At 43.0% G+C, this 27,466-nt stretch overlaps 1 protein-coding gene across 2 annotated transcripts in view; it reads left to right on the top strand.

Moving 5' to 3' along the window:
* The window catches only part of LOC130367028 (hexokinase-2-like), a 95,059-nt gene that overhangs the window by 20,328 nt on the left and 47,265 nt on the right, over window positions 1-27,466 (top strand). For both annotated transcript variants that reach the window (XM_056569411.1, XM_056569410.1), the window contains exon 3: window positions 21,085-21,247. In XM_056569411.1, the coding sequence (XP_056425386.1) occupies window positions 21,085-21,247 (163 nt within the window). The remainder of the gene's footprint in view (window positions 1-21,084; window positions 21,248-27,466) is intronic.

Genomic DNA, 27,466 nt, shown 5'->3' with positions numbered 1-27,466 from the left:
TTGGGGAGGCCAGGATCTCGGATTTGCATCTTTCTTTGTTAGTGCCACAATAGGAGCCACAATAGTGGAGAAGTGGGGGATGAACTGACGGTAGTAATTAGCAAATCTGAGGAAACGCTGGAAAGAGCGAAGTCCTGACGGGCGTGGCCAATCAAAGACCGCGGAGAGCTTGTAGGGGTCGATTTGAAGACCTTGTCCTGAGACCAGGCATCCCAGGAAAGGAAGACAGCTACGTTCAAAGAGGCTCTTTTCAATTTTGGCGTAGAGATGGTTAACACGGAGGCGCTGGACAAGGCAAAGGCAAGGTCAGATGTAGCAGAAGGTCGGGGCAGGTGGCAATGGTTCGTAGTCAGTTGCAACGGCAGAAGGTCAGAAACACAGGCTAGGCAAATACACAAAACGCTTTCTCAGAGCACAAGGCAACAAGATCCGGCAAGGGGAGGAAGAGGAAGTGAGTATTTATGCAATTTAACCAGATTGGGCCAGGCACCAATTAGTGGTGCACTGGCCCTTTAAATTTCAGTGAGCTGGCGGGAGGAAGACACAGCAGGACCCGACTGGTAAGTGACTTGGGATGCGACCCGCGGGAAGGGACATCCCACCATGCGGATCGCATGCCTGCCGCAAGTGTTCCGGGGAAGCCGTGGGACCCGGAGCGCTCGGCATTACAATGCCCTTGTCACATTAGCAAACTGATGGCAATAATTCAAAGTAATCATGTGATGGGTGTGTTAGATTGTTCAGAATTCTTCTCCTCATTTCCAAACACCTTTCCTTATACACAAACAAGATTTATACAAATGTTGTACCTATTGGTCTTTAACCCTTTATATACTGAGTTGCAACATTAAACCAAACAGTAATACAATAGGTTAGGACACCATAAATTGAAGTAACACTCTCAATGAGCACCCTCTTTATTATAAAGGAGTGGATTCTTGCCGATTTTTTTACCAGTGTTTGAACATTAAAGGGGTACTCCAGTGAAAAAACTATTTTTTTTAAAATTAACTGGTGCCAGAAAGTTAAACAGATTTGTAAATTTACTTCTATTTAAAAATCTTAACCCTTCCAGTAGTTAACAGCTGCTGTATACTACAGAGGAAGTCCTTTTCTTTTTTTAATTATTTTCTGTCTGAACACAGTGTCTCTGCTGACACCTCTGTCTGTCTCAGGAACTGTCCATAGCAGGATAGGTTTGCTATAGGGATTTGCTCCTGCTCTGGACAGTTCCTGAAATCGACAGAGGTGTCACCAGAGAGCACTGTGGTCAGACAGAAAAGAAATTTAAAAAGTAAAGAACTTCCTGTGGAGCATATAACAGCTGATAAGTAATGGAAGGGTTAAGATTTTTAAATAGAAGTAATTTACAAATCTGTTTAACTCCTTAACGACGAAGGACGCATATTTACGTCCTCCGCCGGCTCCCGCGATCTGCCGCGGGGTCACGCGGTGACCCCGCATCATATCGGGTCGGTCCCGGCGGCCATCAATGGCCGGGACCCGCGGCTAATACAGAACATCACCGATCGTGGTGATGCCCTGCATTAACCCTTCAGACGCGACGATCAAAGCTGACCGCCGCGTCTGAGGAAAAAGTGAAACTATCCCGGCTGCTCAGTCGGGCTGTTCGGGACCGCCGCAGTGAAATCGCGGCATCCCAAACAGCTTACATGACACTGGAAGGGACCCTACCTGCCTCGGCGAATGACTGCTCCGTGCCTGAGATCCAGGCAGGAGCAGTCAAGCGCCGATAACACTGATCTAATGCATGTTAATACACGCCAGTGATCTGTGTAAAAGATCAGTGTATGTAATGTTATAGGCCCCTATGGGAGCTATAGCATTGCAAAAAAAAAGAAAAAAAAGAAGTGTTATAAAGATCATTTAACCCCTTCCCTAAAAAAAAGTTTGAATCACCCCCCCCCCTTTTACCATAAAAAAAATAAAACAGTGTAAATAAAAATAAACATATGTGGTATCATCGCGTGAAGAAATGTCTGAATTATAAAAATATATAATTAATTAAACCGCACGGTCAATGGCGTACACGTAAAAAAATTCCAAAGTCCAAAAAAAGCATATTTTTTGGTCACTCTTTATACCATTAAAAAAAAATGAATAAAAAGTGAACAAAAAGTCTGATCAAAACAAAAATGGTACCAATAAAACCTTCAGATCACGGCACAAAAAATGAGCCCTCATACCGCCCTGTACGTGGAAAAATAAAAAAGTTATAGGGGTCAGAAGATGACATTTTTAAACATATACATTTTCCTGCATGTAGTTATGATTTTTTCCAGAAGTACGACAAAATCAAACCTATATAAGTAGGGTATCATTTTAACCATTTGGACCTACAGAATAATGATAATAGTGTAATTTTTACTGAAATATGCACTGCGTAGAAATGGAAGCCCCCAAAAATTTACAAAATGGCGTTTTTTCTTTGATTTTGTCACACAATGATTTTTTTTCCCGTTTTGCCGTGGATTTTTGGGTAAAATGACTAATATCACTGCAAAGTAGAATTGGTGATGCAAAGAATGAGCCATAAAATTTTTAGGTGGAAAATTTTAAGGGTTATGATTTTCATTATGTTCACATCTGTAAGACCAGATTCACACTACGGAATTTACTACCGGAATTCCGCTTCTGAAATTCAGCTGCCTTAGGGTTCGTTCACACTGCGCAATCTCCGCTTGCTGAATTTCGCATGCGGAGATTCCGCCTGGCGCCCGCCACCGGGGGGGCTTCGGCGCTAGGGCTGCGGGGCACTCAGCCGTCACCATTGACGGCTATTCAGTGCTCATGGAATCCACGCAAAGAATGAACATGTTCCTTGCGCAGAACAATTTCAGTGGCGGAAATTCCCCAGTGTGAGCGTGTCTCACGGAAACCCATTCACACTAATGTTAGGTTCACACTGCGGAATTCCGCTCGCGGAGTTCCGATCGTTGAATTCCGCGGGAATTACGTAGTGTAAACGCACCCGTAGGGTAAAATGCGAGTGAATAGGTTTTCCATAAACCCACTCACACAGCAGAATCAGAAAATTCCAACAGAACATTGAACTTGGTAAATTTTTTGACAGAATCCGGTTCACATACATTACTGCTTATGGGGACGGCTGATTTAATTCAGCGCTGGCCAAACTCGGAATCTCCAGCTGGAATTTTTCCGGAGAGATTCTCAGTGTGAACCTAGCTGCTCTGTGTATAAGTTAACATACCGATAAAACAGTATGCTGGCATATACAGCCACATATGCAAGCTGTGCATACTCATTTCAATGGAACAAGCAGTCTACCAATGAATGTGTGGTAAATTTTTGGGCATATACAGAAATCCGGTGGAACTGCAAAGATTTCTGGTGCAATTGATGCCAGAATTCTGGCACACTTTGCTATTGTTCCCCAACTAGTTACAGCCAGGGCCGTGAATGTTGGCACCCCTGAAATCTTTCAAGAAAATTTAATATTTCTCACAGAAAAGGATTGCAGTAACACATGTTTTCCTATACACATGTTTATTCCCTTGGTGTATATTGGAACTAAACCAAAAAAGGGAGGAAAAAAAGCAAATTGGACATAATGTCACACCAAACTCCAAAAATGGTCTGGACAAAATTATTGGCACCCATTCAAAATTGTGAAAAAATAAGATTGTTTCAAGCATGTGATGCTCCTTTAAACTCACCTGGGGGCAAGTAACAGGTGTGGGCAATATAAAAATCACACCTGAAAGCAGATAAAAAGGAGAGAAGTTCACTCAGTCTTTGCATTGTGTGTTTGTGTGTGCCACACTAAGCATGGACAACAGAAAGAGGAGAAGAGAACTGTCTGAGGACTTGAGAACCAAAATTGTGGAAAAATATCAACAATCTCAAGGTTAAAAGTCTGTCTCCAGAGATCTAGATTTGCCTTTGTCCACAGTGTGCAACATTATCAAGAAGTTTGCAACCCATGGCACTGTAGCTAATCTAAAAATTGATGAAAGGTGTCAACGCAGGATAGTCTGGATGGTAGATAAGCAGCCCCAAACAAGCTCCAAAGATATTCAAGCTGTCTTGCAGGCTCAGGAAGCATCAGTGTCAGCATGAACTATCCGTCGACATTTAACAGAAATGAAACGCTATGGCAGGAGACCCAGGAGGACCTCACTGCTGACACAGAGGTATAAAAAAGCAAGACTACATTTTGCAAAAATCAACTTGAGTAAGCCAAAATCCTTCTGGGAAAAAGTCTTGTGGACAGATGAGACCAAGATAGAGCTTTTTGGTAAAGCACATCATTCTACTGTTTACCAAAAATGGAATGAGGCCTACAAAGAAAAGAACACAGTACCTACAGTGAAATATGGGGGAGGTTCAATGATGCTTTGGGGTTGTTTTGCTGCCTCTGGCACTGGGTGCCTTGAATGTGTGCATGGCATTATGAAATATGAGGATTACCAACGGATTTTGGGTCGCACTGTACCGCCCAGTGTCAGAAAGCTGGGTTTGCGTCCGAGATCTTGGGTCTTCCAGCAGGACAATGGGGGAGATTTATCAAAACCTGTGCAGAGTAAAAGTTGCCCATTTGCCCATAGCAACCAATCAGCTTGCTTCTTTCATTTTTAAAAAGGCCTCTTCAAAATAAAAGAAGCAAGCTGATGGGTTGCTATGTGCAACTGGGCAACTTTTCCTTTGCACAGATTTTGATAAATCTCCCCCAATGACCCCAAGCATATGTCAAAAAGCTCCCAGAAATGGATGGCAACAAAGTGCTGGAGAATTCTGAAGTGGCAGCAATGAGTCCAGATCTAAATTCCATTGAACACCTGTGGAGAGATCTTAAAATTGCTGTGGGGAAAAGGCGCCCTTCCAATAAGAGAGACCTGGAGCAGTTTGCAAAGGAAGAGTGGTCCAACATTCCGGCTGAGAGGTGTAAGAAGCTTATTGATGGTTATAGGAAGCGACTGATTTCAGATATTTTTTCCAAAGGCTGTGTAACAAAATATTAAATTAAGGTTGCCAATAATTTTGTCCAGCCCATTTTGGGAGTTTGGTGTTACATTATGTCCAATTTGTTTTTTTTCCTCCCTTTTTTGGTTTAGTTCCAATACACACAAGGGAATAAACATACAGTGGTCCCTCAAGTTACAATATTAATTGGTACCAGGACAACCATTGTATGTTGAAACCATTGTATGTTGAGACCATACATACCTCTATGGAAACCTGGTAATTGGTTCTGAAGCCCCAAAATGTCATGCAAAAATAGGAAAAAGTGAGGATTAAAGAAAAATAAGTAGATAACTAATAGAGATAAAGCAAATCCTTACATATAAAAGTAAGAAAGATCTGCTGGGAGCTGTAAATCACTGTCTATGTCAGTGTTTCCCAACCAGGGTGCCTCCAGCTGTTGCAAAACTACGACTCCCAGCATGCTCGGACAGCCTTGGCTGTCCGAACATGCTGGGAGTTGTAGTTTTGCAACAGCTGGAAGCAACCTGTTTGGGAAACAATGGTTTATGTAAAGGACAGGAGCTTCTTCAGGGTCCTATACAGTGCACACAGTGTCCCAAATGGAGCCACCCTTACTTGGTGTCCAAAGGAGCAGCTAACCCTGGCACAGGTAAGGAGTAGTACAGAACTTGTAGTTCCTCCCCGTACTGTAGGGGGCGCTACCAGACACCAGACAGTGCATGCACTTCAGTAATACAGGTGATTTACCAGTAAAAAGCCCATTCTGATTGGTCGGTTCCTCCAGTTGTGACGCATTTCACAGATCTGGACTATCCGTAGCATTGTATGTTGAGTCTGCTTTCAGGGTACAATGGTCCAGAAAAGACCATTATATGTTGAAACGATTGTATGTTGAGGCCATTGTAAGTTGAGGGATCACTGTATAGCAAACATGTGTTACTGCAATGCTTTTCTGTGAGAAATACTTCATTCTCTTGAAAAATTTCAGGGTTGCCTACTTTTACGGCCATGACTGTACATGGGCATTGGAGGTTCATTGACTACACAATCATTAGCTTAAAGGGGTACTCCGGTGGAAAACTTTTATTTTTTAAATCAACAGGTGCCAGAAAGTTAAACAGATTTGTAAATTACTTCTATAAAAAATCTTAATCCTTCCAGTACTTATTAGCTGCTGAATACTACAAAAGAAATTATTTTCTTTTTGGAACACAGAGCTGTCTGCTGACATCATGAGCACAGTGCTCTCTGCTGACATCTCTGTCCATATTAGGAACTGTCCAGAGTAGGAGAAAATCCCCATAGCAAACATTTGCTGCTCTGGAAAGTTCCTAAAATGGACAGAGATGTCAGCAGAGAGCACTGTGCTTGTGATGTCAGCAGAGAACACTGTGTTCCAAAAAGAAAAGAATCTCCTCTGTAGTATTCAGCAGCTAATAAGTACTTGAAGGATTAAGAATTTTTAATTGAAGCAATTTACAAATCTGTTTAACTTTCTGGCACCAGTTGATTTAAAAAAGTTTTCCACTGGAGTACCCATTTAAGAGTGTAGGTCAGATGGAGTCCTGTGAAGTGTTTAACAATAATTTAGGGACTGGTAATGTACTCTACTACAAATACAGTTGGCTCTCCAACTAAGATCAGGGAGCTTTGGTCTGGACTTTACTCTGTATAAGAAAGAAGAAACACATCTCACTAATAATCCAGCTATTATTCATTCTCCATACTCTCTAGTCTCTACTTATTTTGGGTGAGGCTCTTACCTAAAGAGACTATATTAAAAGGTGCATTTTCATTGTATTTCACAAGTGACTGACACCTGGCAAATAAAAAGCCTACCGTATTTTTTGTCGTATAAGACGCACTTTTTCTTCCCCAAAACTGGGGGGGGAAAGTCGGTGCGTCTTATATGGCGAATACACCCCTATCGCGGCGGTCCCTGCGGCCATCAACGGCTGGGACCCGCAGCTAATACAGGACATCACCGATCGCGGTGATGCCCTGTATTAACCCTTCAGAGGCGGCGATCAAAGCTGACCGCCGCGTCTGAAGCGAAAATAACACTAACCTGGCTGTTCAGTCGGGCTGTTCGGGACTGCCGCGATTTCACCGCGGCGGTCCCGAACAGCCCGACTGAATAGCCGGGTTAGTGCTTACAGGACAACGGGAGGGATCTTACCTGCCTCCTCGCTGTCTTCTCCGTTCAGGGATCCCCTGTATGGCCGGCGCTCACCAACCTCGTCATCACGTCGACGCGCACGTGCGTCGGCTTGCGTAACAACGTGATGGTGGCGACGGAGAGCGGGGATACTTGGCCGGCAGCAGAGACGTTCCGGAGCGACGGGGACACGGCGACAGCGATGGAGTGACAATCAGGGCAGCGGTGATGGGTCCCGAGCAGCGGGGACACGTGAGTATTACCTCCTATGCAGTGGTCTTCAACCTGCGGACCTCCAGATGTTGCAAAACTACAACTTCCAGCATGCTCAGACAGCAAACGGCTGTCCGGGCATGCTGGGAGTTGTAGTTTTGCAATATCTGGAGGTCCGCAGGTTGAAGACCACTATTGGGTTCAGAATCTTTATTTTTTTAGAATTTGCACCTATAAATCCTATAATGTCCCTAATGCACACATCATTCTTGCTTAGCAGTGTGTTTTTAATACTGGAAGCAAGTAAAAGTCAAGGTTGAATAAAATTCTAATGTGGTTTACCAAATTATGTCAATTTGCAAGACATTCAAAAGAGCAGGTGTAGGCTAATAAAGAATGTTTAATTCATTTATAAGTTTGTACATTTCTATGGTTTAGCAGTTACAATTTATGTGGCCATCTGCTCGATCACCATCACTTAGTAAGATGAAATACATGAATCTGTGCATCTCTGGATGTAACTTGCCCTTGTATTGCTGTAAGTGCTGAACTCTCTGATAACAGTATACTTTCATCCCTTTATTTGCAGGTATTTCTGCAAAGGAGCAATCTCCAGTGGCTTTTAAAGAGGTTTTCCAGTCAAAATATACTGATGACCAGTCCTTAGGGCAGATTATCAATTTCACATTGGTGCTGTGCCTACACCCGGTACACCCCATTGAGCTGTTTGCCACAGCTACAGCAGGGCCAGGCACAGTGAAAAGCAGCAGGAAGCAGACAGCGCTGTACATAGTTTAGTGGTCATTCTGCGTTACTGCACTTTAGCACATACTTCAGTGGGCCCTAGGTTGGCCACTACATAGAGCTGTCTGCTTCCTGTACTGTTCAGTGTACGCAGCAGCACAGCTTTAGCAAACAGCTGATCGGTGGGGGTGTAAGGTGTAGGCACCCCACCAACATGATATAGGTCATCCATAAATTCTGCCTGGAAAACCCCTTTTATTTTTTTCCTGGATAGTAGTCTGGCTTACATGTGCCATGGAGCTCCACTGGGTGAAATGCAGTGCTTCTAGTGGAGGACAATTCTGTCATGAAAGGCATATAGAGGTAAAGTAGAGGGTCAATGCACTAGAATGGGTTCCCTATTGTGAGTCTATATAAAATGAAGCCATAATACAGCTGTATGCATGAGCCGTTAAACACCATGGTAAAAGTATAAGAAGGTCTTAATACTTTATTTTGTCTCAGCAGTACAGTGATTTACCAACAAACAAGCAAAAAAAAAAAAAAAAAAATGAAGTCTTGATTTTACTTGGCATTTGTAACTGTATTTATTTAGATGTGAGGCGGCTATAAACCCCATTTGCAGTGAACCAGGGATGACGCCAGGTGTCATAACGCAACGTACATCATTGCTAAATGACCTCTAAATGAAAGTTACTGAACCATAATTATTCATCTCCTCAGTTTCAATCTCCTTCCTTTAAGTCATAAAGTAGGTTTCATGCAGAGGTTCCCTTATGCTTTATTTCTGATGAGAAGGGACGGATGCAAATTTCTAAGAGCTGATAAATTTGCTTCACTGGCTCAGAGGCTCTGAAAGAAAGGTCAATCTCATAAGTTGTGTACAAGGCAGTGGGAACTCTGAAAATCCGACTGCCACATAACATAATGGAAGGCATCAGTTTAGCTGTGTTGGCAAAATACAACCGATACGACTGTGCTAAAAATATTAGCGGATCCTATTTGTTGGCTTACACACTTAAATAGAAGACTATAATACAGAATGTAACAAATGGTATAGAGCTGCCAAGTGTAGACCAGAGAAATTCTATAAATATATATCTATATATATGCAACTTATTCATAACTCGGTATCATAAATATCCTAAATATGCAAAGCTGTTCTCAGTTGTCTTCACCTAAAATCGATACGTGTCACAGAATGACAATTAAGACCAAGTGGCCACACCCCCTCCCATAGGCTTGCATTGAGGGGGCGGAGCATGATGTCACTCGGGGGCAAAGCCGTGACATCACGATAAGCCGGCCCCCTGATCATGATTCATCAGACCCGGAGCGATGCTCGCTCCGGAGACTGATGATAGCGGGATGCTGCATGAAAGATTGCAGGGGTCCCCAGCAGCAGGACCCCCGCAATCAGGCATCTTATCCCCTATACTTTGGATAGGGGATAAGATGTCTTGGGGCTGGAGTACCCCTTTAATTAGTACCTGTTGCCATAGAAAAGAAACAGAACAGAAGTATGCAACCTTGCCGCAATAGCATTGAGAGTGGTATAGGAATGTGGGAAGTCGATGCTACCGTCTATACAACCCTGACTTTTACTTGCTTTCCGCACATAAAACACACTGCTAGGCAACGATGGTTTGTAAGAACACTCTAACATATAGGCTGACTTTTCATTGGCCATATATTAAAACACATTTTCTATATCTTTTCTTTATGTAAAAGCCTTGCTCAAAATAAGTAAATGCAAACAAGAACTACAGCAGAAATCATTCCTACCCCCTTGTGGTGCAGTAGAAGTTAACCATGTATTGTATGGAAATGTACAAAAAAATGTGATGAGATTAAATCCTATCTATGATGGATACTAAATGCTTTAGAAGACGACCCTAGAAGATTGCGGTCATCACCATATCCATTTAAAGGGGTACTCCCACCCTAGACATCTTATCCCCTATCCAAAGGATAGGGGATAAGATGTCTGACCGCGGGGGTCCCATCGCTGGGAACTCCCACAATGTTGCATGCGGCACCCACCTGTTTCTTGTCCGGGAGTGCTGGAGGGTCTCGGTTGCGACCACGGGAACGGAAGTCCGTGATGTCAGGACTCCGCCCCGTGTGACGTCACGCCCCGTCCCCTTAATGCAAGTCTATGGGAGGGGGCGTCACGCCCCCTCCCATAGACTTGCATTGAGGGGACGAGCGTGACGTCACACGGGGGCGGAGTACTGACGTCACAGACTTCCGTTCCCGGAGTCGCAACTCAGACCCTCCAGCGGTTCCAGTGACAACACAGGTGGGTGCCTCATGCAATAATGCGGGGGTCCCCAGCGGCGGGACCCTCGCGATCAGACACCTTATCCCCTATCCTTTTGATAGGGGATAAGATGTCTAGGGTGGGAGAACCCCGTTAAAGGGGTATTTCAGTAAAGAAAAAAAAAATAATAATCATATCAACTGGCCCCAGAAAGTTGAACAGATTTGTAAATTACTTCTATTCAAAATCTTGATCCTTCCAGTACTTATCAGCTGCTAAAGTTGAGTTGTTCTTTTCTTTCTGACAATAGTGCTCTCTGCTGACACCTCTGTCTGTCTCAGGAACTGTCCAGAACATGAGAGGTTTGCTATGGGGGATTTGCTCCTTCTCTGGACAGTTCCTGAGACAGACAGAGGTGTCAGCAAAGAGCACCGTTGTCAGACAGAAAAGAACAACTCAACTACAGCAGCTGATAAGTGCTGGAAGGATTAAGATTTTTTTATTGAAGCAATTAACAAATCTGCTTAACTTTCGGGAGCCATTTCTTTTTCTATGAAAAAGAAAATAGTTTTTAACTGGAATATCCCTTTAAGGTTAATACTGAATGAGATAAAAGAACACTTGCCTCGTATTTACTCTTATTTCAGAGCTACCACAGTTTGAGATAAAGCGATGTATAAGCAAATGAATTATGCCACATAGTGGGCAAATTAAGAATAAAATTTTCAGTAAATACACATTTTATTTACTGAGCTGCAGAACTCGCTGAGACATTATTGGATTTCTAATACAGTATTTAGCCTAAAAATGTCTAGAACCGGAGTGAATAGGAAACCTGCAGCAGTGTAAGTGCTGAATATTCTGTATTAATGAGCCCATAATTTTATTTTTGCTTTTAATTGCCTGAGGAAGAAAAAGAAAACTGAGGCAGTCTTTGTGGTTTAGTCAGCCAGATTGCTTTTTCCCCTTGGTAGGTTTTTGATAATCAGTGTTCAATATTCAGCTATTGTTGCCAATTGACAGTGTGTGATGGAAAGCTGCCAGATTCTGGGAATAATACCAGCAGTTAAGATTTTGTGTCAATATGCCTTTTGAATTTCTTGGCAAATGAGACAGAGCTGCAACTCTTTTATTTATCCTAGATATATTTCTGTATGACTCTATTGAACAGCACAGGCCAGTCTGTTCTATTTAAGGAGCCATTTAGGCAGATCTATATTTTTTTTACATTCTGAGTATATTTTACACATGACTGTCAGAAGAACCTCCATTGCATTGTATTTAATGGGAAGAAAAAGGCAATATATATTGCTCTTCTTCCTGTTAAAATGATGGACAGCACGATGGAAGACGACAGGCCCCATGGACGGATCTGGCACTTTGTCATTTTCATTTATCCACCTTTATGGTAGTGCAGAAAAATGGAAAGCTTGACGTAGTGTGAACTGACTTTAAAACTGACAAAATACCAACCTGTGGATTGGCTTGTCATAAAAGTAAAAGCATAAAGGGATACTACAGAGGACATAAAAAAAAAAAAAAAAAAAAGGTTTTCTTATTACTTGATATTTGAAAATCTCAATCCCCCCAGTGCTTATCAGCTGCTGTTTTCCAGGAGGATCTCATGGAGTCTTTCCAGTCTGACACTGTGCTCTCTGCTGCCACCTCATTCCATGTCAAGAACTGTCAAAAGAATGAGCAAATCCCCATAGCAAGCCTCTTCTGCTCTGGACAGTTCCTGACATGGAATGAGGTGTCAGCAGAGAGCACTGTGGTCAGACAGAAAATAATTACACAACTTCCTCTGCAAAGTACTGGAACTGACTACAAAGAATACATGACTACCTCCAGGGCATACAGCAGCTGATAAGTAATGGAAGGCTTGAGATTTTTAAATAGAAGTAGTTTGCAAATCTATATAAATTTCTGCCACCAGTTGATTTAAAAAAAAAAAAAAAAAATGTTTACCCCCATGTGTTCATACAAAGCTCCTCCTCATGTAATCTCCTTACTACTGGGGTGCCACACTATAACAAACCCCCTCCTCATGTAATCTCCTTACTACTGGGGTGCCACACTATAACAAACCCCCTCCTCATGTAATCTCCTTACTACTGGGGTGACATCCTGTAATCATTTTACTACTGGGGTGACACAGTGTAACAATCCTCCTCCTCATGTAAACTCCTTACTACTGGGGTGACACACTGTAACAAACCCCCTCCTCATGTAATCTCCTTACTACTGGGGTGACATCCTGTAATTATTTTACTACTGGGGTGACAGAGTGTAACAATCCTCCTCCTCATGTAAACTCCTTACTACTGGGGTGACACACTGTAACAAACCTTCTCCTCATGTAATCATTTTACTACTGGGGGGGGGGGCACACTGTAACACACCTGGCTAAACTGGGGGGGGGGGCACACTGTAACACAGAGCGCCTGGCTGAAATCAGTTTTGTGTAGCCCCGGCCTTGTCTGCAGCAGCCGCTGCAGCTCACTGTTGTAAGGCTGCATCCTGAGCTGCTGACAGCCAGTGCTGTGGCCACTTTAAATCAGTAAGCAGCAGTGGAGGCTGTTAGGCACAGGCCCCCTGTGCCATTTGAATCCCCCCTCTGTTCCCCCTGTGCCAATTTATCCCCCTGGTTCCTCACTTCATCCCTCCCTCTGATCCCCTCTTCTGTGCAAATCTCCCCCTCTGATCTCCCATGTGCCATTTCCACCACCCCCCGATTCCCCATGTGTATTGTGGTGATGATGAGGATACTTCGCAATACATTGTGATGGATGTCAATGTCATTACAAAGTACAACTACAAGTAGTGATAAATGGCAAGGGCCATATTTGAATTCACGATAGTTAGCGAATATATGGACGGATATTAGTCCTATGTTCACAACATTTGCATATTCGCTATGTCCGTTCACTTTTTTTTCAATGCGAAATTCGGAATGAAATTTGCATAGTGCGCATGCGCGATTATATCTTTCAACTAACACTATACCCTACACTCGAATCTATCTGCTAAACTAACCTACCCTATCTAATACTATCACTTTTTTTTTTACACAGTACACATCATTGTTGTGATGAAACAAATATTTGTCATTACGAATATATAGCGCTATAATCTAAACATTCACGAAATCGCAACATGCCGATATTCGTGGTAAAAATTAGCATTTCGAATATTCACGCTCAACACTAACTACAAGCCCAAATATTGGTTTGTAGGTGAAACATTAAAGGTGTACATGTCAGGAACTGTCCAGAGCAGGAGAGGTTTGCCATGGGGATTTTCTTCTGCTCTGGACAGTTCCTGACACGGACAGAGGTGCACTGTGGTCAGACAGAAAAGAAATTCAAAAAGAAAATAACTTCCTGTGGCGCATACCACAGCTGATAAGTACTGGAAGAATGAAAATGTTTAACCCCTTAAGGACTCAGCCCATTTTGGCCTTAAGGACTCAGACAATTTAATTTTTACGTTTTCATTTTTTCCTCCTCGCCTTCTAAAAATCATAACTCTTTTATATTTTCATCCACAGACTAGTATGAGGGCTTGTTTTTTGCGCGACCAGTTGTCCTTTGTAATGACATCACTCATTATATCATAAAATGTATGGCGCAACCAAAAAACACTATTTTTGTGGGGAAATTAAAACGAAAAACGCAATTTTGCTAATTTTGGAAGGTTTTGTTTTCACGCCGTACAATTTATGGTAAAAATGACGTGTGTTCTTTATTCTTAGGGTCAATACGATTAAAATGATACCCATTATTATATACTTTTATATTATTGTTGCGCTTAAAAAAAATCACAAACTTTTTAACCAAATTAGTACGTTTATAATCCCTTTATTTTGATGACCTATAACTTTTTTATTTTTCCGTATAAGCGGCGGTATGGGGGCTCATTTTTTGCGCCATGATCTGTACTTTTTTTTGATACCACATTTGTATATAAAAAACTTTTAATACATTTTTTATAATTTTTTTTTTAATAAAATGTATTAAAAAAGTAGGAATTTTGGACTTTTTAAAATTTTTTTCGTTCACGCCGTTCACCGTACGGGATCATTAACATTTTATTTTAATAGTTCGGACATTTACGCACGCGGCGATACCAAATATGTCTATAAAAAATGTTTTTTACGCTTTTTGGGGGTAAAATAGGAAAAAACGGACGTTTTACTTTTTTATTGGGGGAGGGGATTTTTCACTTTTTTTTTACTTTTACTTTTACATTTTTTTACATTTTTTTTTACACTTGAATAGTCCCCATAGGGGACTATTCATAGCAATACCATGATTGCTAATACTGATCTGTTCTATGTATAGGACATAGAACAGATCAGTATTATCGGTCATCTTCTGTTCTGGTCTGCTCGATCACAGACCAGAGCAGGAGACGCCGGGAGCCGCATGGAGGAAGGAGAGGGGACCTCCGTGCGGCGTTATGAATGATCGGATCCCCGCAGCAGCGCTGCGGGCGATCCGATCGTTCATTTTAATCGCGAACTGCCGCAGATGCCGGGATCTGTATTGATCCCGGCACCTGAGGGGTTAATGGCGGACGCCCGCGAGATCGCGGGCATCGGCCATTGCCGGCGGGTCCCTGGCTGCGATCAGCAGCCGGGATCAGCCGCGCATGACACGGGCATCGCTCCGATGCCCGCGGTTATGCTTAGGACGTAAATGTACGTCCTGGTGCGTTAAGTACCACCTCACCAGGACGTACATTTACGTCCTGCGTCCTTAAGGGGTTAAATAGAAGTAATTTACAAATCTGTTTAATTGTCTGACACCAGTTGATAAAAAAGAAAAAAATCGTTTTTCACCGGGTACCCCTTTAAAAGAGTTATGGCTTTAAAAAAAGGCAAGGAGTTAAAAATGAAAATTTCCCTGCATAGATATTGTATCTCTTAGGCTAGGTTCAGACTATGGAATTTCCGCCTGCAATTCCTCCTTGAAATTGCAGGTGGAAATTCCGCTTGCTAAAATGTATAGTGTAGTGAATGGGTTTCTGTTCACAAATTCACACTTCAGAATTTGTGAAGTGGAATTTGTGAAGCGGAATTTGTGAACGGAAAATCCGCTTGGAAATTTTTGCCTGAAGAAAGGGGTTGCTCTTTCTTCAGGTGGAAATCCACGCGGAACACATTGCAGTCTATTGGAGACTGCAGTGTCCACGCGGTCCTAGCGCCGACTGATTCAGTCAGCAATGGCCGCACTCGGAATCTCCGGGTGGAAATTTTCTTCCCGGAGATTCTGTAGTGTGAATCTAGCCTTAGGGCTCATTCACATCACGTTTTGGGGATGCAGCATGCCCACTGCCGTATGCCCACTGGACCCACACCACACTCTGATCATTTGAATGAGCCAAACAGAGTCAACTAGTAATTTTGGCAAGCCTATTTTTGGATGTTATGAGTTTTGTTGAAGGACTAAAAACTGTGGCAACTTAAACAGGATATGGTCCATAAATGAGCCGAAGGAGTCACTAGCCAACTCTGTCTGGCACATTCATATGAATGGGGATATGTATCCCCAAAACGTGTTGTGAATGAGCTCTTATATTGCTTCCTGTGATGTCACACAAATATAATAAATATGCCAGATATTTTTTGCAAGAAAAGTGGCAGCCCTAACACAACAGCAGTGGCTGTGCAGGAATCATGTGATCTCCACCCCAGCTCAGCCCCACCTCCTCCACGGCATCACCAAAGGTACTTTAGCAACCATCTCTCCTATCCTGCCCGGCTCAGCTCTGTCCCCAACAAATTACTGGTCACAGGTCCTTTACCTTCACCATCTAGAAGGCTTGTTTGGGAGAGGATGTGGAGGGAGGGGTAAGCATAATTCTAGGGTAAGTCCTTCAGGACTCGAGCCCTGTATAATCATGGTTGTGTGGAGGAGGAGCGTGCATTAGAAGTGCTGCTATCCTCTTTCTGGATGCCGGCCATTAGGAGCACAGCACTATCACTTCACATCACATACGCAGAAATGAGTCACGGGTGTTGTACTTAAAAGATAACTCCGGGATGTACAACTTATTCTCTTTCCTAAGGAGAGAGGATAAGTGTTAGATCGCGGGGGGTCCGACTGCTGTGACCCCCCACAATCTCCCAAGCCGTGCCCTGGCTGCATGAAACAAGCATTTTCGACCACCACAGGAAGCAGCGGCCGACACTCCCCCTCCATACAGTTCTATGGCAGAGCGCTAGGATAATGGATAAGTGGTTTATCCTGGAGTTATCCTTTAAGCTTTACAAAAAAACTGTGGCCACAAGCGGAACCCTCATCAAGGGCGCTCTAGGCAGCACCTACTCTGTCTATGGGTAGAATCGGCCCTGACCATATCACATCTTTTATCCAGGCTAGAGTGGGCCTAACAGCATATTAAAACCTCCTTTCAGTTCTGAATTTTTTTCCAATAAACTTATCCTTTTGCTATAATATTGTAATCACTTCCATCATCATTACATTCGCACATATAAAGTTTTATTCACCTCTACTTCCCTATAGACTTTGTTTTACTTAAATCTGGCAGCAAATATAAGTGCATCAGAAATGCTGTATGTCTACACACACTACCCATGGTTTGTGCAGCATGAAACAACCGGCAGGTTTCCTTTAAGCTCATATTTAGGGACATAGCTAGAGGCACACATGCTCCTCCAGGGTCTCGTAGTTTTGCTTTGAGCAGCAACTGAGGGCAAAGGTAATGTATAATTCATGTAACTGTGTCTGAATAAAAGCAGCATCTTTGCAGTAGTGATTCTCCAGTATAGTGCCGATAATACTATTGGATACTATTTTTACTATGTGTTTTGTAAATATCAAATACTTTGTATACTTTGTATACTGTTATAAGCAAAGACAATGGTCACATCTAGAGATGAAAAATTTGATTCTGATGGAATCTGAATTTCCACTCGATTCGAAATAACAAATTTCTTCATTCACTCCATTTTATTATTACTCTAAGGCTAAGATTCCACTGAGTTTTTGCAGTAAAAAAATGTAATTAACCAAATTTTTATTTTCTATAACAACATTTTTATTAATTTTTAAAACAGGGACCAATTTATGTGGGCGGCAGGGAGCTAAAAATGTAGCCAACAATAATAAAAATGTAGAAAGGGGCCATTTAAATGTAAAAATAATATATTTTTTAGAATTCATTTTGTTAAACTTTTTATTAGTAATGTATTTAATAAAGTGTGCGTGTGTATTTTCACTTTTTTCACTTTTTTTCTTTATTTTTTACATTTTTAGGTAGTACTACTCCCAGCATGGAACAGACTGTTCCATGATGGGAGTAGTAGTACCTGTACTTATAGACAGATCGCCCTGGGGTCTGACACCCGTTGTGATTCTCTTATATAATATTTAGATGCAGGCAGCCGGCCGCTCTTCTGTGCGATCCTGCGCTATGTTGTGCGATGTGAAGTTCTTCACATCACAGATTCATGTTTCCTAAAGAGAGCTGTGATTGGCCAAATGGTTCCAGCCTATCACAACTCTCTGCGGGAAATATGAATAATAGGTATATAAGAGAAGAGAAGAGTGGCCGTGCCCCGCATCTATACATTATACTGGACGATCGCAGTGGATGTCAGGTGTGACACCCGCTGCGATCTGTCCTTAACTGCAGGTACTATTGCTTCCAACATGGAGCACACTCAGCTCCATGCTGGGAGCTGTAGTTCCTGCATTAATAAACAGATAGCAGTGAATGTCACTTCTGACACCTGTTGCGATCTGTCTATTAATGCAGGTACTACAGCTCCCAGTTTGGAGCTGAGTGTGTTCCATGTTGGGAGCAGTATTACCTGCAGTTAAAGCGCAACTCTCACGTATTTTAACCCCCATAAACTAGCCCCAGAATGACAAAATTGTTGGAAATTACAGTTCAAGTATACCTTTTGCTGCTTTCTAGCAGCTTTAATCGGACTAAAAAATGCTTTTTATGAAAGTCAGCAACAGTCGGATATCCCCTGTATGTCTCCCAGCGCATAGGCCCCTTATTCTTATATGTGGGTGGTGAGTTATCTACTGTAAAATAATAAACAGTGTCCGCTCTCACAGCAAGCACTCGCTCCCCATAGGCGGCATAATGCAGTAGCAGAATGAGCTGGCCGTGCACATCGCATCACCGCTGTGCACTCTAGGTAGACAGGAGAATGGGTGGCTGGCTCATTCCGCTACTGCATTACTCTGCACATAGGGCCATAGGGACCGAGCGCTTGCTGTGGCCACCCGCATCGCATCACATCACTGCTGGGCACAGGAGAACGGACACTGTTTATGCGCCACCCACATATAAGAATAAGGGGCCTATGCGCTGGGACCTGTGTATCAATCACACAGCCGTCCCAGTGCTGACATACAGGAGATATCCGACTGTTGCTGACTTTCGTAAAAAGCTTTTTTTTTTACCTGATTAAAGCAGCTAGAAAGCAGCAAAAGGTATGCTTGAACTGTAATTTCTAACAACTTTGTCATCCTAGGGCTAGTTCATGGGCTTTATGACAGTTGCGCTTTAACTGCAGATGCTACTGCTCCAAACATGGAGCACACTCAGCTCCATGCTGGGAGCTGTAGTACCTGCATTCATAGACAGATCGCAACAGGTGTCAGAAGTGTGACTGGCTGGAACCATCTGGCCAATCACAGCTCTCCGTGGGAAATTTTAATCGGTGATGTGAGGAACTTCACATCGCAGAACATAGTGCAGGAGGGCGCAGAAGAGCAATGGGTGGCAGACCACGGGGCTATCTTCTATTAGTACAGGTACTACTACTCCCATCATGGAACAGTGTGTTCCATGCTGGGAGTAGTAGTAGTACCTAAAAAATGTAAAAAATAAAGAAAAAAAAGTGAAAAAAGTTGAAAACACACACATTTTATTATATCGATTCGCTGTGAATTTATTTGGATCGAATCAAATTTTTTTTCAAAAATTCGTCAAATCAGCCAAATCGAATTTTTCAAAAATTCGCTCATCTCTAGTCACACCCTGATGAAACCAATATCATCCCAGCAGGAGGCTTTTTTCCCTCAAACATGAGTATATAGAAAATTGTATAATTCCATAACTTGAAAACAGTAGTAACAAGGTTTATACTGTACTGTAGTTTTATTGAACCTTTATGCATTGCAGTAGCTGCAGTCTACTAGACAGGAGGTTAGGTTGTGTTCACATTCTTAATCTGGACTCTGTGTCACTTATATGTTAACAAATTGTCAGTTAGAGATGCCAATGTATACGTGCACAAACAGGCAAGGTCCTGAGTAAATACATGTATGCTGGCAGGACATGACCCAAATGTAGTCATTAAAGTCAATAGGGGCCAATGTCTGTACATACACATATAGATCTACCTCCCATTTTGACAGTTTACCAAGGTTTATGTGATATGGAGGCCAGAATCATGTGAACCCAGTCTTAAAGGGGTACACATTTTTTTTAAATCAACTGGTGCCAAAAAGATTTGTAAATTACTTCTATTTTAAAATCTTAATCATTCCAGTGCTTTGCAGAGGAAGTTGTGTAATTATTTTCTGTCTGACCACAGTGCTCTCTGCTGACACCTCTGTCTGTGTCAGGAACTGTCCAGAGCAGGAGCAAATCCCTATAGCAAACCTCTCCTGCTCCGGCAAGTTCCTGACATGGACAGAGGTGTCAGCAGAGAGCACTGTGGTCAGACAGAAAAGAACTATACAACTTTCTCTGAAGCATACATCAGCTGATAAGTACTGGAAGGATTAACATTTTTGAAATAGAAGGAATTTACAAATCATTTTAACTTGTTGGCACCAGTGTATTTAAAAAAAAAAAAATGTTTTTCACCGGAGTACCCCTTTAAACAGTTAAGAGGCCCTCCTGCAAAAACTGAATTGGAGTTGACCCTATATAGTTTACCAATACTTACCATACAGGAAGGAGGGGAAACCCTGTAAAGGGTCATGCTTCCCATTCTGGAGAGATTGAAGGAGCTGCTACCTTATCTCACTTAATGCTACATGGTAGTCAGAGGAACAGTCAATGTAGTGTATAGCAACCACCTCACATTGATAGTATTATATATTTGGTTAAGTTTTACTTAGGGGTTGGCAAAATATCTCCAGTTCTTCTCTCACATACACTTTGATAAATCCGAGTTTGGAAACTGAGGCTCAGCACCATGTGAGTCAATGGCCCGGATTTACTAAGAGTGGAGTGTAGTTTTCTTTGTGATTTTTAATTCCCTACAAATTCCCCCCCCCCCCCCCCACACACACACAATATTTATTAAGGTTTCCCTACGTTTTGCACTTTCCCTACACTTTGCTTTTTTTTTTTTTACACATGCTCTGATCTGTCGGGTTTTCCTCAGCTCAAATCCACCACATTTTCTGTGGAAACCTTAGTAAATATGTAGTTTTTTTTGTGAAAAATTGCGGGACACGCCCCCTTTTCAGTGGCCACGCCTTTTTCATCATGTTTTCTCAGTAAAATTAATAGTTAGTCGGGTTTTTTTTCAATTCTGGACCAAGTTCTGGTGCACATTCTGGTGTAGACAGAATTTCTGGTGCACAAGGTATGTCGGGTTTAGGGCCATTGTCAGTCTTCTATGCCAGCCTGCTATATGTTTATTGCTTTGATACAACGTCACATGTATTGTAACATTACCAAGCACCGGTATGAATGGATACAGACCTAATGAAGCCATTTGTCTTTTGTGCAGGTTCAGAAATGTCTGCAGCCTTTATTTTTGACCCAGAAGCAGCTGGAAGCTGTGAGGGATCTCATAGCAGTCAACATGGAAAGGGGACTAAAGAGAGAACCAGACCGCCCATCAACCTTGAAAATGCTCCCAACATTTGTCCGTTCAACTCCACTTGGCACCGGTTTGTTGCATTTCATTTCATTTTGTGTTTGCAAATCTAGGCTGCGACTCCACAAAACTTGTCTTGACTTGAAATAGTGCTCCCAAGATGCGTTTTTTTTTTTTGTGTTTATCTTTGTTAAATAGTGGATTTTAACACAAGCATTTTTTTGGGTGTTTTATGCCAACATATTTTTTTCATTACAAGTCATGTAATTCTTTCATCATGTGACTCTTTCTTTGAAGAATTCAGGATGCCAGAAAAAAGTGACAATTTGAAATCCTCATTGCACTTTTTATTTGTTTTATGCCTCCCATAGACTTTTAAAGAAGGAAAAATGGCAGGTTTCTATATGAAAAATTCAATATCTTACCTATTGACTCCCATCTAATATCTGGCTGCAGTGTTTAGTGGCCCTAAAAATCTAAATAGCAAGTATGGTGTTTTTTGGGGGTCATTTTTCCCCAATAAGAGCCCTTTTTATATAGTAATTAGCTGAGTACCTGGCATTATCCCGTATTTTCTACCTAATCCATGTGGGGGGAAGAAAAGCTGCAAAGGAGGAAACTTGTGTCCTCATATCCCCTCCTCATATCCCAACCTCACATCCACTCCTCATATCCTGATCTCATATCCCGTCCTCATATCCCATCCTCATATCCCAACCTCACATCCACTGCTCATATCCTTATCTCATATCCCGTCTTCATATCCGGTTCTCATATCCCATACTTATATCCTGTCCTCATATCCCATCCTCATATCCCATCCTCATATCCCATCCTCATATCCCAACCTCATATCCCAACCTCATATCCCAACCTCATATCCCATCCTCATATCCTGACCTCATATCCCGTCTTCATATCCCATTCTCATGTCCCGACCTCATATGCCGTCTTCATATCCCATCCTCATATCCCGACCTCATATCCCGTCTTCATATCCCATCCTCATATCCCGACCTCATATCCCGTCCTCATATCCCATCCTCATATCCCATCTTCATATCCCGTCCTCATATCCCGTCTTCATATCCCATCCTCATATCCTGACCTCATATCCCGTCCTCATATCCCATCCTCATATCCCGTGCTCATATCCCATCCTCATATCCCATCCTCATATCCCGTCCTCATATCCCGTCCTCATATCCCGTCCTCATATCTTGATTTCATATCCCATCTTCATATCCCATTCTCATGTCCCGACCTCAAATGCGGTCCTCATATCTTGACCTCATATACTGTCTTTAGATCCGACCTCATATCCCGACCTCACATACCATCCCCATATCCTGACCTTATATCCCAACTAGAGATGAGCGAACTTACAGTAAATTCGATTCATCACGAACTTCTCGGCTCGGCAGTTGATGACTTTTCCTGCATAAATGATTTCAGCTTTCAGGTGCTCCGGTGGGCTGGAGACTCTTTCCTAGAAATGTATCCACCTTTTCCAGCCCACCGGAGCACCTGAAGGCTGAACTAATTTACGCAGGATAAGGCATCAACTGCCGAGCCGAGAAGTTTGTGACGAATCGAATTTACTGTAAATTTGCTCATCTCTAATCCCAACCTTTTATCCCGTCCCCATATCCCATTCTCATATCCTGATCTCATATCCCGTCTTCATATCCCCGCCTCATATCCTGTCCATATACAGTATGAAAATACACTCTTCTCCAGAAAGAAGATAACTATTTCATATTAGCCAAAAGGATAAGGCTCTTATCTGTTTTAGATTTGTTGCCTCAAACACTGAATCAGATGCCTACTGTTGGGTGTCTCAGCCTTTCAGAGGAGACTCTGGTTTGGCTTAGGGTGCATGCACACTACATTTTTGCTATACAGTTCCCGTATACGGTTTCAAGTTAAAAACCGCACCGAACTGTATGGAAAACTGTATGCATTGACTTAACATTGTAAACCGTATGTCAAACGCATTATCTGGTTTAATCCATTTTGCATCTCATACGGTTTTGGCCATTTTTTTTACCTGTACCCAAAACCGTAGTCTACCACGTTTTTTAGTACGGGTGAAAAACTGTATTACACCGTATACGTTTTTTTTTTTTTTTTTTTTTTTAACATGGGAGTCAATGGGAACCGGACAGAACTTTATGTGCATACAGTTCCATCCGGTTTTCACCATACGGTTTTTGACTTTGCACAGTTTTTTTTCTTGGAATTCCAATCAAACAAGTGAAACTTTATTCAAAATGGAGTGAAAAGTTAAAAACTTATACGTTTTTTTCTTAAAATACGGATGCAACCGGACATAATTTCTCAAACCGTATACGGTTTTAAACCGTATATGGGTTAAAATTTGTACACACTTTTTGATACAGTTTAGTCAGGTTTTGAGGAATCCGTTTTTCATCAAAAACCTGATACAGGAACTGTATTTCAAAAACGTGGTGTGCATGCCCCCTAATAAGGAATAGTTTTCTTTCTTCTGGCGCAGAACAATTTAACATACAGCACTTTTTAAAGAACTATAGAATAAAAGGACAGACCTGGGGACACTAGGCATTCACTTAACAAAATGCTCTTTGTAAATACAGTGAAACCTCTTTGAGACGACCACCCAAAATTGCACCAAAAAAGTGATCTTCTATGGTGGGGGTGGTCAACTCAAAGAATGCATAATAAATGTCTTGTTAATGAGAACCTTGAACCTTGGTAAAAAAAAAAAAAAAAAAGAAACAATGGGGGGAGATTTATCAAAGCCTGTGCTGAGGGAAAGTTGACCTGTTGCCCATAGCAACCAATTAGATAGCTTCTTTCAGTTTTAAGGCCTTTTCAAAATAAAAGAAGCAATGTGATTGGTTGTTATGGGTAACTGATAAACTTTTCCTTTACACAGGAATTGACATATCTACCCCTGTATCTTTAGTTAATTCAAAGTATCACATGCTGCTGATCCTCCATACAAAGTTTTCTTCTACTTTCCCTTGATGGAATTAGATCCCATAATGTTGGGATTTACAACACAAAATTTCCACCTGGAATTTCCACAAGAAAGTTGTGGGTGGATGCCGCTTGCAGCAGCCTCATCCGGAATCAACACTTAGTTTCCACGTAAACATTAGATGCCATTCCATGCACTTCAACACAGTCCTGGGACATCCCAGTTGGATCCCGCTAGAAGATTGATCCTGTTTAATCTCTAGGCTATGTACACACAACGTAAAATGTGCGGAATGTCTGAACATAAAACAAGGGCGACATTCCATACATTTGCATTTGCTAGTACGGCTGGAAATGAAGACAGCAATGCATTTCCGAGTGAAATCTGCAGAAACATTAAACAGGTTCATTGTTTCTGCAGACACCAGAATCGTGATATCTGTGGCAGAAACATGCAAGAGCAGCAGATTCACATCAGTGGCCCGAATGGAGTCACCATTTTGGTGGTTATATATGCTATTTTCGGCAGACTGGATTGCGCACAAGACCGTGATTTTGGTGCATACGGACCAAGCAATGGCAGGCATATTCAAAGATTGATGTATTCTTCTGCATGTTTTTTCTTTTATGTTAATTATTAATTTACTTGGTATTCTCAAAGGACCCCCTTTTTTTTGAATATATGGTTAAAAAAGTTTCACAACACTTTTTGGATTTTTGGCGCCAAATAGTTACAATTCTGTGCCACTTTTGCCGAGCTATGTGCCAAAATTGCAAACCCATGAAAAAACAGGGGGAGCAAGCTATATTTAAGGAAGAAAAAATGAAAATGCAAAAATAAAAATGGCCTGGCCTTCAGGGTCAATATCCCCCTCTTTAACTCCATGTGGCCATTGAAATTAATTACATTCACTGCTCTGCGTTACAGTATATGCCGGCATCCTGTTTTCAGTTGGATGCCTATTGTTACGTCTGGTGTAATCACTAATGCAATGTCGACCTAGCATAAAATCTGTCATGGTTTATAGCACAATACCTGCGGATAGCATTTTACAAATTTGATCCTAATTGCCAAAAAATTTAGCACATTGCGGAATGTCATCAATAGCTTTGTCATGGATTTTCACCCCTTTAAATGTAATAGGGTGAAATCTGTGTTAGGGTTCGAACACACTACTTTCTGCTCCTGTTAACTGTATCTGATGGCAAGCTGCTTAAGACGGAATGTAGATGTATACTGTTAAAGGGAGCAGCGGACCCCATTCACTTCTAATGCCCCTAGTGACTCCATTCGTGACTAGTGACTCCATTCGGGACGTGTGTACTATTTCAAACAGACTCATGACAGGGCTGTTGCCCTTTGAAGGGGTACTCCGCCCCTAGACATCTTATCCCCTATCCAAAAGATAGGGGATAAGATGTCTGATCCCGGGAGTCCTGCCGCTGGGGACCCCCATGATCTCTCCTGCAGCACCTCCGTTTCTCAGCTGAACAGAGTGAGGATAGCTCTTTGACTGATGAAGAGCGATGCAGAGGATGGAGTATCGTGATGTCACAGTTCCGCCCCTTGTGATGTCATGCCCTGCCCCCGTCACGCCCCCTCCCATAGACTTTCATTGAGGGGGTGGGGCATTACGTCACGAGAGGCGGAGCCATGACATCACGATACTCCATCCCCTGCATCCCTCGTCATCAGTCAGAGTGATCCTCACTCTGTTCAGCTGAGAAACGGAAGTGCTGCAGGAGAGATTGTGGGGGGCCCCAGCGACGGGATCCCTGCAATCAGACATCTTATCCCTTTTCCTTTGGATAGGGGATAAGATGTCTAGGGGTGGAGTACCCCTTTAAAGGTAGCGTATATGTCCCAAAAGGAGTCACTAGGTGATTGCTTTTGGCCATGGAAGTGAATGGTGTCCACTGCTCCCATTAACAGTATACGTCGGCATCCCTATTTTGGCGGACAGAAACGTAGTGTGTTTGTACATTAACCCCTTAAGGACGCAGGACGTACTCAAACGGCCCCTTTTCCGAGTCCTTAAGGACTCAGGACGTTTGAGTACGTCCTGTCAAATCCCGGCCCCCAGCCTCTAGCTGGAGGGGAGCCGGTGCCCGATGCCTGCTGAAATCGTTCAGCAGGCATCGGGGCATATCACCCAGGGGGGTCATTATGCCCCCCCATGTCGGCAATGGCCGCAGATCGCTGGACAATTCAGTCCAGCGATCTGCGGCAGATTCCGGGTCAATCGGGTCTCCAGTGACCCGGTGACCCGGAATTACAGGCTGTTCGGGGCCGTCTCCGATGGCCCCGAACAGCCAGAGCCTGCAGGGGTGAGGTGGCACTGGTGCCACCTCACGATCGCCCTGATTCGTCGGCCGGTTTCCCGGCCGACCAATCAGGGCGCCTGCTGCGGGTGTCACTCCCGCAACCCGCTCCGCCCCTCTTCCGGAGGACGTGAGCGGGTGCGGGACGTGCACCCCAGGTACTGTGGACCCCGATCCCCGGCGTCAATGTTGGGATCGGGGTCCCAGGAGCGACGGGCGCGGCGGTGACGACAATGGACTGATGTGATGCGGCTGGATCGTTGGAGGTGAGTGACAGCCTCCTGCTGTTGCTTAGCAACAGCTCCCAGCATGCAAAAAGGGCATGCTGGGAGCTGTAGTTATGCAACAGCAGGAGGCAGACCACCACAACTCCCAGCATGTCCTTATGGGCATGCTGGGACTTGTAGTTTTGCAACAGCTGGAGGCACATTTTTTCTATGGAAAAGTGTAGCTTCAGCTGTTTTGTAACTACAACTCCCAGCTTGCACAAACAGCTAAAGTGCATGCTGGGAGTTGTAGTAGTGCATCTGCTGGTTGCATAACTACAACTCCGAGCAAGCCCGTTGGCTGTCGGTGACTGCTGGGAGTTGTAGTTTTGCAACAGCTGAAGGCACACTGAGTTATGTAGCAAACCAGTGTGTCTCCAGCTGTTGCATAACTACAGTCCCCAGCATCCCCAGCCAAAGTAGTATGCCTCCAGCTGTTGCATAACTACAAGACCCAGCATGCCCTTCCGCTGTTCGTACATGCTGGGGGTTGTAGCTTTTGCAACAGCTGAAGGCACACTGGTTGCAAAACACTGAGTTTGTTACCAAACTCGGTGTTTCACAACCAGTGTGCCTCCAGCTGTTGCAAAACTACAACTCCCAGCATGCACTGATAGACCGTACATGCTGGGAGTTGTAGTTTTGCAACAGCTGGATGTTTCTCCCCCCCCCCCAATGTGAACGTACAGGGTACACTCACATGGGCGGAGGATTACAGTAAGTATCCGGCTGCAAGTTTG

This window comes from Hyla sarda, chromosome 4, assembly GCF_029499605.1.
Source record: "Hyla sarda isolate aHylSar1 chromosome 4, aHylSar1.hap1, whole genome shotgun sequence".
Classification (NCBI taxonomy): domain Eukaryota; kingdom Metazoa; phylum Chordata; class Amphibia; order Anura; family Hylidae; genus Hyla; species Hyla sarda.
This window is presented reverse-complemented; position numbering and strand designations above follow the sequence as displayed.